The sequence below is a fragment of the Electrona antarctica genome (assembly GCF_951216825.1).
Source record: "Electrona antarctica genome assembly, contig: scaffold_54, whole genome shotgun sequence".
Lineage (NCBI taxonomy): Eukaryota > Metazoa > Chordata > Actinopteri > Myctophiformes > Myctophidae > Electrona > Electrona antarctica.
The window spans coordinates 692,702-705,235 of NW_027637297.1; the positions used below are offsets into that span (position 1 = coordinate 692,702).

At 46.1% G+C, this 12,534-nt stretch overlaps 1 protein-coding gene across 1 annotated transcript in view; it reads left to right on the forward strand.

Moving 5' to 3' along the window:
- The window catches only part of bms1 (BMS1 ribosome biogenesis factor), a 44,280-nt gene extending 33,286 nt beyond the window's left edge, over positions 1-10,994 (forward strand). Inside the window, exons 18-24 of the mRNA XM_079531847.1 lie at positions 152-332; positions 1,403-1,461; positions 3,113-3,235; positions 3,710-3,857; positions 4,180-4,355; positions 7,684-7,845; positions 9,881-10,994. Coding sequence (XP_079387973.1) covers positions 152-332; positions 1,403-1,461; positions 3,113-3,235; positions 3,710-3,857; positions 4,180-4,355; positions 7,684-7,845; positions 9,881-10,108 — 1,077 coding nt within the window. The 3' untranslated portion in view covers positions 10,109-10,994. The remainder of the gene's footprint in view (positions 1-151; positions 333-1,402; positions 1,462-3,112; positions 3,236-3,709; positions 3,858-4,179; positions 4,356-7,683; positions 7,846-9,880) is intronic.
- The last annotated feature ends 1,540 nt before the right edge of the window (positions 10,995-12,534 follow it).

The window sequence follows — 12,534 nt, forward strand, 5'->3', positions numbered from 1 at the left end:
TGAACCCTGGGGGGTATCTACAGGTAATATTAGTACCCTAATGAACCCTGGGGGGTATCTACAGGTAATGTTAGTACCCTAATGAACCCTGGGGGGTATCTACAGGTAATGTGAAAGTGTGTGAAATAAAGAGCTGTTTTTCTCCCGACAGATGCGGTTAAAGAAGCACCGTTGGCACGGTCGCATCCTGAAGACCCGAGACCCTCTGGTGGTTTCTTTAGGGTGGAGACGCTTCCAGACCCTCCCCCTTTTCCACATTCAGGACCACAACGGGAGACACCGCCTGCTCAAATACACCCCCCAGCACATGCACTGTGGAGCGTCTATCTGGGGTAACATTTACACCTTTAATTATAATACACCCCCCAGCACATGCACTGTGGAGCGTCTATCTGGGGTAACATTTACACCTTTAATTATAATACACCCCCCAGCACATGCACTGTGGAGTGTCTATCTGGGGTAACATTTACACCTTAAAATAACACCCCCCAACACATGCACTGTGGAGCGTCTATCTGGGGTAACATTTACACCTTTAATTATAATACACCCCCCAGCACATGCACTGTGGGGCGTCTATCTGGGGTAACATTTACACCTTAAAATAACACCCCAGCACATGCACTGTGGAGCGTCTATCTGGGGTAACATTTACACCTTTAATTATAATACACCCCCCAGCACATGCACTGTGAAGCGTCTATCTGGGGTAACATTTACACCTTTAATTATAATACACCCCCCAGCACATGCACTGTGGAGCGTCTATCTGGGGTAACATTTACACCTTAAAATAACACCCCAGCACATGCACTGTAGAGCCTCTATCTGGGGTAACATTTACACCTTTAATTAGAATACACCCCCCAGCACATGCACTGTGGAGCGTCTATCTGGGGTAACATTTACACCTTTAATTATAATACACCCCCCAGCACATGCACTGTGGAGCGTCTATCTGGGGTAACATTTACACCTTTAATTATAATACACCCCCCAGCACATGCACTGTGGAGCCTCTATCTGGGGTAACATTTACACCTTAAAATAACACCCCAACACATGCACTGTGGAGCGTCTATCTGGGGTAACATTTACACCTTTAATTATAATACACCCCCCAACACATGCACTGTGGAGCCTCTATCTGGGGTAACATTTACACCTTTAATTATAATACACCCCCCAGCACATGCACTGTGGAGCGTCTATCTGGGGTAACATTTACACCTTAAAATAACACCCCAGCACATGCACTGTGGAGCGTCTATCTGGGGTAACATTTACACCTTTATAATACACCCCCCAGCACATGCACTGTGGAGCGTGTACGTGCAGCACATGCACTGTGGAGCGTGTACGTGTGTCTAATGTATATGTGGTCATGTGATCTCTACAGGACCAATCACACCTCAGGGAACTGGATTCCTGGCTGTCCAATCAGTGGGAGGAGCTAAAGTAAATTTAATTAATTATTAAACGTTTTATTATTCTAATTTATGCTAATTTGTTGTACTAAGTAAATATTGTCTGGAAAGTACTGGTCCGTAGGAAAGGATAACCTAGCTGCTGATTGGTGGATCAGTCTCCTAGCTGCTGATTGGTGGATCAGTAACCTAGCTGCTGATTGGTGGATCAGTCTTCTAGCTGCTGATTGGTGGATCAGCTGTATGCTAGATGTGTTCTCCGCCTCTGACCCGTCTGGACTGATCCTAACCCTGTATCATGTGTTTTAGTGTAGTTTCCACCAGGGTGGTTTTGGACTGATCCTAACCCTGTATCATGTGTTTTAGTGTAGTTGCCACCAGGGTGGTTTTGGACTGATCCTAACCCTGTATCATGTGTTTTAGTGTAGTTGCCACCAGGGTGGTTTTGGACTGATCCTAACCCTGTATCATGTGTTTTAGTGTAGTTGCCACCAGGGTGGTTTTGGACTGATCCTAACCCTGTATCATGTGTTTTAGTGTAGTTGCCACCAGGGTGGTTTTGGACTGATCCTAACCCTGTATCATGTGTTTTAGTGTAGTTGCCACCAGGGTGGTTTTGGACTGATCCTAACCCTGTATCATGTGTTTTAGTGTAGTTGCCACCAGGGTGGTTTTAGACTGATCCTAACCCTGTATCATGTGTTTTAGTGTAGTTGCCACCAGGGTGGTTTTGGACTGATCCTAACCCTGTATCATGTGTTTTAGTGTAGTTGCCACCAGGGTGGTTTTGGACTGATCCTAACCCTGTATCATGTGTTTTAGTGTAGTTGCCACCAGGGTGGTTTTGGACTGATCCTAACCCTGTATCATGTGTTTTAGTGTAGTTGCCACCAGGGTGGTTTTGGACTGATCCTAACCCTGTATCATGTGTTTTAGTGTAGTTGCCACCAGGGTGGTTTTGGACTGATCCTAACCCTGTATCATGTGTTTTAGTGTAGTTTCCACCAGGGTGGTTTTGGACTGATCCTAACCCTGTATCATGTGTTTTAGTGTAGTTGCCACCAGGGTGGTTTTGGACTGATCCTAACCCTGTATCATGTGTTTTAGTGTAGTTGCCACCAGGGTGGTTTTGGACTGATCCTAACCCTGTATCATGTGTTTTAGTGTAGTTGCCACCAGGGTGGTTTTGGACTGATCCTAACCCTGTATCATGTGTTTTAGTGTAGTTGCCACCAGGGTGGTTTTGGACTGATCCTAACCCTGTATCATGTGTTTTAGTGTAGTTGCCACCAGGGTGGTTTTGGACTGATCCTAACCCTGTATCATGTGTTTTAGTGTAGTTGCCACCAGGGTGGTTTTAGACTGATCCTAACCCTGTATCATGTGTTTTAGTGTAGTTGCCACCAGGGTGGTTTTAGACTGATCCTAACCCTGTATCATGTGTTTTAGTGTAGTTGCCACCAGGGTGGTTTTGGACTGATCCTAACCCTGTATCATGTGTTTTAGTGTAGTTTCCACCAGGGTGGTTTTGGACTGATCCTAACCCTGTATCATGTGTTTTAGTGTAGTTGCCACCAGGGTGGTTTTGGACTGATCCTAACCCTGTATCATGTGTTTTAGTGTAGTTGCCACCAGGGTGGTTTTGGACTGATCCTAACCCTGTATCATGTGTTGTGAATCAGTCTAGTTTCCGCATCGCGGCCACCGGGGTGGTTTTGGACTTGGATAAATCAGTGACGGTGGTGAAGAAGCTGAAGCTGGTTGGATATCCTTACAAGATCTTCAAAAACACCTGCTTCGTTAAGGTACCTAAACTCTCTACCCTAAACCCTACGATCTACCCTAAACCCTACCTTCTACCCTACCCTACACCCTCTACCCTCTACCCTAACCCCTCTACCCTTAACTCTAAACCCTACCCTCTACCCAGTACCCTAATCGCTACAGAACACCTGCTTTGTTAAGGTACCTAAACCCCTACCTTCTACCCAGTACCCTAAACCCTAACCGCTACAGAACACCTGCTTTGTTAACCTAATTTGTGCCCAAGACGTCTCAAGACGTCCTGCGAATTATCCCATGGTGTGTCCAAGACGTCTGTACACGTCTTAGGAAAATAATAATAATAAGTGTGTGTGTGTGTGTGTGTGTGTGTGTGTGTGTGTGTGTGTGTGTGTGTGTGTGTGTGTGTGTGTGTGTGTGTGTGTGTGTGTGTGTGTGTGTGTGTGTGTGTGTGTGTGTGTGTGTGTGTGTGTGTGTGTGTGCGCGCGCGTGCACAGGGCATGTTCAACACCCTCCTGGAAGTCGCTAAGTTCGAGGAGGCGTCGGTCAGAACCGTATCTGGGGTCAGAGGTCAAATCAAGAAGGCATTGTCCACGCCCCCAGGAGCCTTCAGAGCCACGTTTGAAGACAGACTGCTGATGAGTGGTGAGACAGCTGGCTGTCTGTCTGTCTGTCTGTCTGTCTGTGTGTTTCTGTAGGGTGTCTGTTAACCAAAGTTTCTAATACCGAGCAAGAGCAAGTCAAAACAGCCTAGCGACTCCAAGGCTTCCGTGTCACTGTGGTCTCTGTGAAGTCTGTGTTAACCCTCCCCCCATTACATTCGGTTATTCTTTATTTTTTTATTTCTGAATATTCTTTCGGTTATGGAATATTCGTTGGCAGCACTAGTAAGCTTAGGGAATATAATTATATTAAATTAGAAGTCCAAACATCGTGTCAAATCGCTATTATTATTATTTTTTTCCAGACATCGTGTTCTTGCGCTCGTGGTTTCCTGTGTCGGTGCCTCAGCTCTACAACCCTGTGACAACACTGCTACTTCCTGTTGGACACAAAGACACCTGGACTGGAATGAGAACCCTGGGACAGCTGAAACATGACCTGGGGGTCAGGAACCTGCCCAAAACTGACTCCTTATACAAGGTATTTATAATGACCTGGGGGTCAGGAACCTGCCCAAAACTGACTCCTTATACAAGGTATTTATAATGACCTGGGGGTCAGGAACCTGCCCAAAACTGACTCCTTATACAAGGTATTTATAATGACCTGGGGGTCAGGAACCTGCCCAAAACTGACTCCTTATACAAGGTATTTATAATGACCTGGGGGTCAGGAACCTGCCCAAAACTGACTCCTTATACAAGGTATTTATAATGACCTGGGGGTCAGGAACCTGCCCAAAACTGACTCCTTATACAAGGTATTTATAATGACCTGGGGGTCAGGAACCTGCCCAAAACTGACTCCTTATACAAGGTATTTATAATGACCTGGGGGTCAGGAACCTGCCCAAAACTGACTCCTTATACAAGGTATTTATAATGACCTGGGGGTCAGGAACCTGCCCAAAACTGACTCCTTATACAAGGTATTTATAATGACCTGGGGGTCAGGAACCTGCCCAAAACTGACTCCTTATACAAGGTATTTATAATGACCTGGGGGTCAGGAACCTGCCCAAAACTGACTCCTTATACAAGGTATTTATAATGACCTGGGGGTCAGGAACCTGCCCAAAACTGACTCCTTATACAAGGTATTTATAATGACCTGGGGGTCAGGAACCTGCCCAAAACTGACTCCTTATACAAGGTATTTATAATGACCTGGGGGTCAGGAACCTGCCCAAAACTGACTCCTTATACAAGGTATTTATAATGACCTGGGGGTCAGGAACCTGCCCAAAACTGACTCCTTATACAAGGTATTTATAATGACCTGGGGGTCAGGAACCTGCCCAAAACGGACTCCTTATACAAGGTATTTATAATGACCTGGGGGTCAGGAACCTGCCCAAAACGGACTCCTTATACAAGGTATTTATAATGACCTGGGGGTCAGGAACCTGCCCAAAACGGACTCCTTATACAAGGTATTTATAATGACCTGGGGGTCAGGAACCTGCCCAAAACGGACTCCTTATACAAGGTATTTATAATGACCTGGGGGTCAGGAACCTGCCCAAAACGGACTCCTTATACAAGGTATTTATAATGACCTGGGGGTCAGGAACCTGCCCAAAACTGACTCCTTATACAAGGTATTTATAATGACCTGGGGTCAGGAACCTGCCCAAAACTGACTCCTTATACAAGGTATTTATAATGACCTGGGGGTCAGGAACCTGCCCAAAACTGACTCCTTATACAAGGTATTTATAATGACCTGGGGGTCAGGAACCTGCCCAAAACTGACTCCTTATACAAGGTATTTATAATGACCTGGAGGTCAGGAACCTGCCCAAAACTGACTCCTTATACAAGGTATTTATAATGACCTGGGGGTCAGGAACCTGCCCAAAACTGACTCCTTATACAAGGTATTTATAATGACCTGGGGGTCAGGAACCTGCCCAAAACTGACTCCTTATACAAGGTATTTATAATGACCTGGGGTCAGGAACCTGCCCAAAACTGACTCCTTATACAAGGTATTTATAATGACCTGGGGGTCAGGAACCTGCCCAAAACTGACTCCTTTTACAAGGTATTTATAATGACCTGGGGGTCAGGAACCTGCCCAAAACTGACTCCTTATACAAGGTACAGAACCCTGGGACAGCTGAAACATGACCTGGGGGTCAGGAACCTGCCCAAAACTGACTCCTTATAATGTAAGGTACATTTAACTCCTAGCATAGTGTTAGGGTGATGCTAACGTCATTCTCCTGTAGGCTAGTTAACTTATCTTTCTCCTGTAATGATGCTAATATACGTACAGGCCGTGGTTCGAGCTCCCAGACACTGTAATGATGTAATGATGCTAATATACGTACAGGCAGGGCTCGACAGTGCGACTAGGTACTCGCATTTGCGAGTTAAAATATCACCGTGCGAGTTGTCAAATTCACTTTGTAGCACCCGTGCGACTACAGAATTTGACCGTTCAATCGTGATAAAGACAAGGCTCTACAGCAAGTGCACAGTCTATAGTCGCGGTTCTATACCTACATTTATATTTATATAGTACGGCGGTGTCGTTCGCCAAAAAGAACAGATCTACAAGCTAACAACGTGTCGAGACTCAATGCGGCGTTCATTTGAAGATCTGTCCCTTTTGCTCCCACCGCCCCGCCCCTCCATGTGTTGCTGCTCAGTACTTCTCTTCCCTGTCAGCAGCGAACGCAGCAGGATAGCACAGAAGGAGTTGCTAGGACCCCGACACGTTGAATACTAAAGTTATTTGGAAAGTTTAATGTTCAAACATCACTCGATAACTTTTAACCAAACGTGGGTGAAACAGCGTGCGGCCGTGCACGCAAAGAGTGCACGTGTGCACGGATTCTACCAAAACAACCATCGCTCAGCACCTCGCTTACAAAATCGTGTGCACAGCGCAAATGATAATACGAATGACCGACTTGGCTGGGTACATATTAGTCAGTAGCCTGCATAACGAGCGACGGAAAAAAGGCAAAGATATATATACGATGGTCTGAACTGAAGCAGTCAAAGCCAAGGAGAATGTTACAATACTAATAGTACCATCGAGTAGCCTGCGCCCTGCACCGAATCTCACACGATAGAACAGCAGGATAAAAACGGATAGAAAGTCTGTCTGTCCATCCATCCATACATGAGCAACATAAAATGAATTGATTATCCATCTATCTATCCATCTATCCCTCTATCTATTTGCATAAAAAACTAATAGACTATCAGCATAAAACAAATTGATTATATAGATTATATAAAAACAAACAAATCCAGATGAATATCAATATTGTGATCATTTCTGAAAGACTTCATATTGCCCGCCCCCTACCTCATATCACTGTATTAAAGAAAAATCACACCTGTGTGAAGTGAGGGGCGCTCTTATCATCATACATCATCATCATGAATCATCTCATATTGGCCAATCAGAATGTCTGTTGCTTGTGATTGGTTAGCTGATTTGCTCGTTTACATATGACATACATTGTCCTTTCAATGTCAATGGCGTTTAATGTTTTGATGTTTAATTTACGTCATATTTAGCGGAATTTTGACCTAATTTCTCCTTTCATTGTCAAGATATTGAGACGTGTGGGGACTACAGCTGTATATAGGAAAAACACATTATTTGATAACTTTTCATCGTGCTCCTAAAATAATTTGTGTGCTACTAGATTTTTCAACTTAGTCGCACACGTGCTACTTGGAAAAATGCTAAGCGTCGAGCCCTGCGTACAGGCCGTGGTTCGAGCTCCCAGACACTGTAATGATGTAATGATGCTAATGCTAACATGCTAACGTCTATGTTCCAGACGGTGGTTCGTGCTCCCAGACACTTCAACCCGCTCCACGTTCCCAGAGCTCTGCAGAAAGCTCTGCCCTTCAAGAGCAAACCCAAACTGGACCGAGCTAAAGGGAAAACCCCGAGGGACCTGGAGAGACCCTCTGTGGTCAGGGAACCACATGAGAGAAAGGTACTAATGTTACCCTAATGGTACTAATGTTACCCTAATGGTACTAATGTTACCCTTTAATATATAAGAGACCTGGAGAGACCCTCTGTGGTCAGGGAACCCCATGAGAGAAAGGTACTAATGTTACCCTAATGGTACTAATGTTACCCTTTAATATAACTATAGGTACTAATGTTACCCTAATGGTACTAATGTTACCCTTTAATATAATATATAACTATAGGTACTAATGTTACCCTAGAGACCTGGAGAGACCCTCTGTGGTCAGGGAACCCCATGAGAGAAAGGTACTAATGTTACCCTAATGGTACTAATGTTACCCTAATGGTACTAATGTTACCCTTTAATATATAAGAGACCTGGAGAGACCCTCTGTGGTCAGGGAACCCCATGAGAGAAAGGTACTAATGTTACCCTAATGGTACTAATGTTACCCTAATGGTACTAATGTTACCCTTTAATATATAAGAGACCTGGAGAGACCCTCTGTGGTCAGGGAACCCCATGAGAGAAAGGTACTAATGTTACCCTAATGGTACTAATGTTACCCTTTAATATAACTATAGGTACTAATGTTACCCTAATGGTACTAATGTTACCCTTTAATATAATATATAACTATAGGTACTAATGTTACCCTAGAGACCTGGAGAGACCCTCTGTGGTCAGGGAACCCCATGAGAGAAAGGTACTAATGTTACCCTAATGGTACTAATGTTACCCTAATGGTACTAATGTTACCCTTTAATATAACTATAGGTACTAATGTTACCCTAATGGTACTAATGTTACCCTTTAATATAACTATAGGTACTAATGTTACCCTAATGGTACTAATGGTACCCTCATGTATAACTATAGGTACTAATGTTACCCTGTAGGTACTAATGTTACCCCAAGAGTGGTCTCTTGGGGTAACATGTGGTCAGGGAACCACATGAGAGAAAGGTACTAATGTTACCCTTTATAATGTAAATGGTAAAGGTATGCACTGTGAACTTGTAGATCTGCTAATTTTTGAATAGCCAAAGCTAAAATTTAAAATGACACAAGATGAATGGCTTAACTGAGCGTGTGTGATGAACAAGATGAATGGGTGTAATTCCTGTGTTGTCCACCAGGTCCTCGGTCCACAGTCCACTGTGTGTAATGTAACAGCCAGGGTTAGTGTATGTTAGGTATTAAGGTGTAATGTGTATTCTCTCCACCAGGTGGCAGCTCTGCTCGACGCTCTCTCCACGGTCCACTGTGTTTAATGTAACAGGGTTAGTGTATGTTAGGTATAGAAGGTGTAATGTGTATTCTCTCCACCAGGTGGCAGCGCTGCTCGACGCTCTCTCCATGGTCCACTGTGTTTAATGTAACAGGGTTAGTGTATGTTAGGTATAGAAGGTGTAATGTGTATTATCTCCACCAGGTGGCAGCGCTGCTCGACGCTCTCTCCATGGTCCACTGTGTTTAATGTAACAGGGTTAGTGTATGTTAGGTATAGAAGGTGTAATGTGTATTCTCTCCACCAGGTGGCAGCGCTGCTGGACGCTCTCTCCACGGTCCACTGTGTTTAATGTAACAGGGTTAGTGTATGTTAGGTATAGAAGGTGTAATGTGTATTCTCTCCACCAGGTGGCAGCTCTGCTCGACGCTCTCTCCATGGTCCACTGTGTTTAATGTAACAGGGTTAGTGTATGTTAGGTATAGAAGGTGTAATGTGTATTATCTCCACCAGGTGGCAGCGCTGCTCGACGCTCTCTCCATGGTCCACTGTGTTTAATGTAACAGGGTTAGTGTATGTTAGGTATAGAAGGTGTAATGTGTATTCTCTCCACCAGGTGGCAGCGCTGCTGGACGCTCTCTCCACGGTCCACTGTGTTTAATGTAACAGGGTTAGTGTATGTTAGGTATAGAAGGTGTAATGTGTATTATCTCCACCAGGTGGCAGCGCTGCTCGACGCTCTCTCCACGGTCCACTGTGTTTAATGTAACAGGGTTAGTGTATGTTAGGTATAGAAGGTGTAATGTGTATTATCTCCACCAGGTGGCAGCGCTGCTGGACGCTCTCTCCACGGTCCACGGCCACAAGAAGAAGAAGAGCAGCACGGCGCAGCGCCTCAAACACAAGGACTTCCTGTCGCACAAGGACAAACAGGAAGAGGAAAAGATGGGCCGAATGAAAGAGCAGAAGAAGAAACTGTACCGCGCCATGGGCCAGACGGAGGGCAAGAAACAACGCAGCAGCCTGAAGGGGGCGCCAAAGGACCGTTAACATTACCCTCTAGGGGGCGCCAAAGGACCGTTAACATTACCCTCTAGGGGGCGCCAAAGGACCGTTAACATTACCCTCTAGGGGGAGCCAAAGGACCGTTAACATTACCCTCTAGGGGGCGCCAAAGGAGCGTTAGTGAATGATACTGTTTAACTAATTCGCCGCCATCTGGTGGCTGAACTGTGTACTGCAGAACCGCCACGCATTCATCTATATGGAGAACGCTCTTATTCTGAAAGCCGTTTCTCTCGGAAATGAAGAAACAGGAAGTGAAAAAACAACTATGTAACATGTAACATGCTATTTAATTCACCCAAAACAGACATTTTGTAACATCGTTTAGAGAAATGAGTCGTTTTGATCCAAAAAGAGCAATCTGAGATATTAGGATTCTAAAAACAGCGTCCCTGTAGATAATATCTAATATCCCTGTAGACGCATGAAGGCCTTTCAAACGTGAAGCGATAAAACGCGCCTATAGTTCTTAGTTAGTTAGTTAGATTTTCAGTGAGACCTGCGTTTTTGTGCAGAGCACTGGGGAGCAGTCGCGGTGCGACAACGCAAGCGTATTCACGTGAGCGCTGTCCCGTGAATTTGTTGTGTGCGTTGCTCGTTTCGTGCACACGCCCCCCGTGACTCTTTTTTTTACGCTTGCATTGTCGCGCCTCTAGAGCAGACCTGGAGGAGACCTGTGTTGATCCAGACCTGGAGGAGACCTGTGTTGATCCAGGCCTGGAGGAGACCTGTGTTGATCCAGACCTGGAGGAGACCTGTGTTGATCCAGACCTGGAGGAGACCTGTGTTGATCCAGACCTGGAGGAGACCTGTGTTGATCCAGGCCTGGAGGAGACCTGTGTTGATCCAGACCTGGAGGAGACCTGTGTTGATCCAGGCCTGGAGGAGACCTGTGTTGATCCAGGCCTGGAGGAGACCTGTGTTGATCCAGACCTGGAGGAGACCTGTGTTGATCCAGACCTGGAGGAGACCTGTGTTGATCCAGACCTGGAGGAGACCTGTGTTGATCCAGGCCTGGAGGAGACCTGTGTTGATCCAGACCTGGAGGAGACCTGTGTTGATCCAGACCTGGAGGAGACCTGTGTTGATCCAGACCTGGAGGAGACCTGTGTTGATCCAGACCTGGAGGAGACCTGTGTTGATCCAGGCCTGGAGGAGACCTGTGTTGATCCAGGCCTGGAGGAGACCTGTGTTGATCCAGACCTGGAGGAGACCTGTGTTGATCCAGACCTGGAGGAGACCTGTGTTGATCCAGACCTGGAGGAGACCTGTGTTGATCCAGACCTGGAGGAGACCTGTGTTGATCCAGACCTGGAGGAGACCTGTGTTGATCCAGACCTGGAGGAGACCTGTGTTGATCCAGACCTGGAGGAGACCTGTGTTGATCCAGACCTGGAGGAGACCTGTGTTGATCCAGACCTGGAGGAGACCTGTGTTGATCCAGACCTGGAGGAGACCTGTGTTGATCCAGACCTGGAGGAGACCTGTGTTGATCCAGACCTGGAGGAGACCTGTGTTGATCCAGACCTGGAGGAGACCTGTGTTGATCCAGACCTGGAGGAGACCTGTGTTGATCCAGACCTGGAGGAGACCTGTGTTGATCCAGACCTGGAGCAGACCTGTGTTGATCCAGACCTGGAGGAGACCTGTGTTGATCCAGACCTGGAGGAGACCTGTGTTGATCCAGACCTGGATGAGACCTGTGTTGATCCAGACCTGGAGGAGACCTGTGTTGATCCAGGCCTGGAGGAGACCTGTGTTGATCCAACAACGCCTGCGTTCCTCGCTTCACGTTTGAAAGGCCCTTAAGCCAGCGGATATCTCACTTCCGTTTTTTTTGTTTTTTGTGGAGACCCTCTGGACCCCCAGGGAGCCCTGCAGGACCCCCTGGACCTCAGGACCACATGTTGAGAAGCTCTGGACCCCCAGGGAGCCCTGCAGGACCCCCTGGACCTCAGGACCACATGTTGAGAAGCTCTGCTCTGCCATATACATGTTGATTACATCACGTTTGGTTTAGTGAAGGCAGTGACATCATCACTGACCAGGGTTTTTTCTTTATTTTGTTTTTTCAAATAAAACCTTGACAGATTTACATTCCACGTTTTATTAATAATTAATAATAATTCCACAATTGAATGTTTGTTTGTTGAAACTGATCGCTAGACCCAGTCTGCTATAGGCCTCCACAGTGAGACCCAGTCTGCTATAGACCTCCACAGTGAGACCCAGTCTGCTATAGACCCAGTCTGCTATAGACCTCCACAGTGAGACCCAGTCTGCTATAGACCTCCACAGTGAGACCCAGTCTGCTATAGACCCAGTCTGCTATAAACCCAGTCTGCTATAGGCCTCCACAGTGAGACCCAGTCTGCTATAGACCTCCACAGTGAGACCCAGTCTGCTATAGA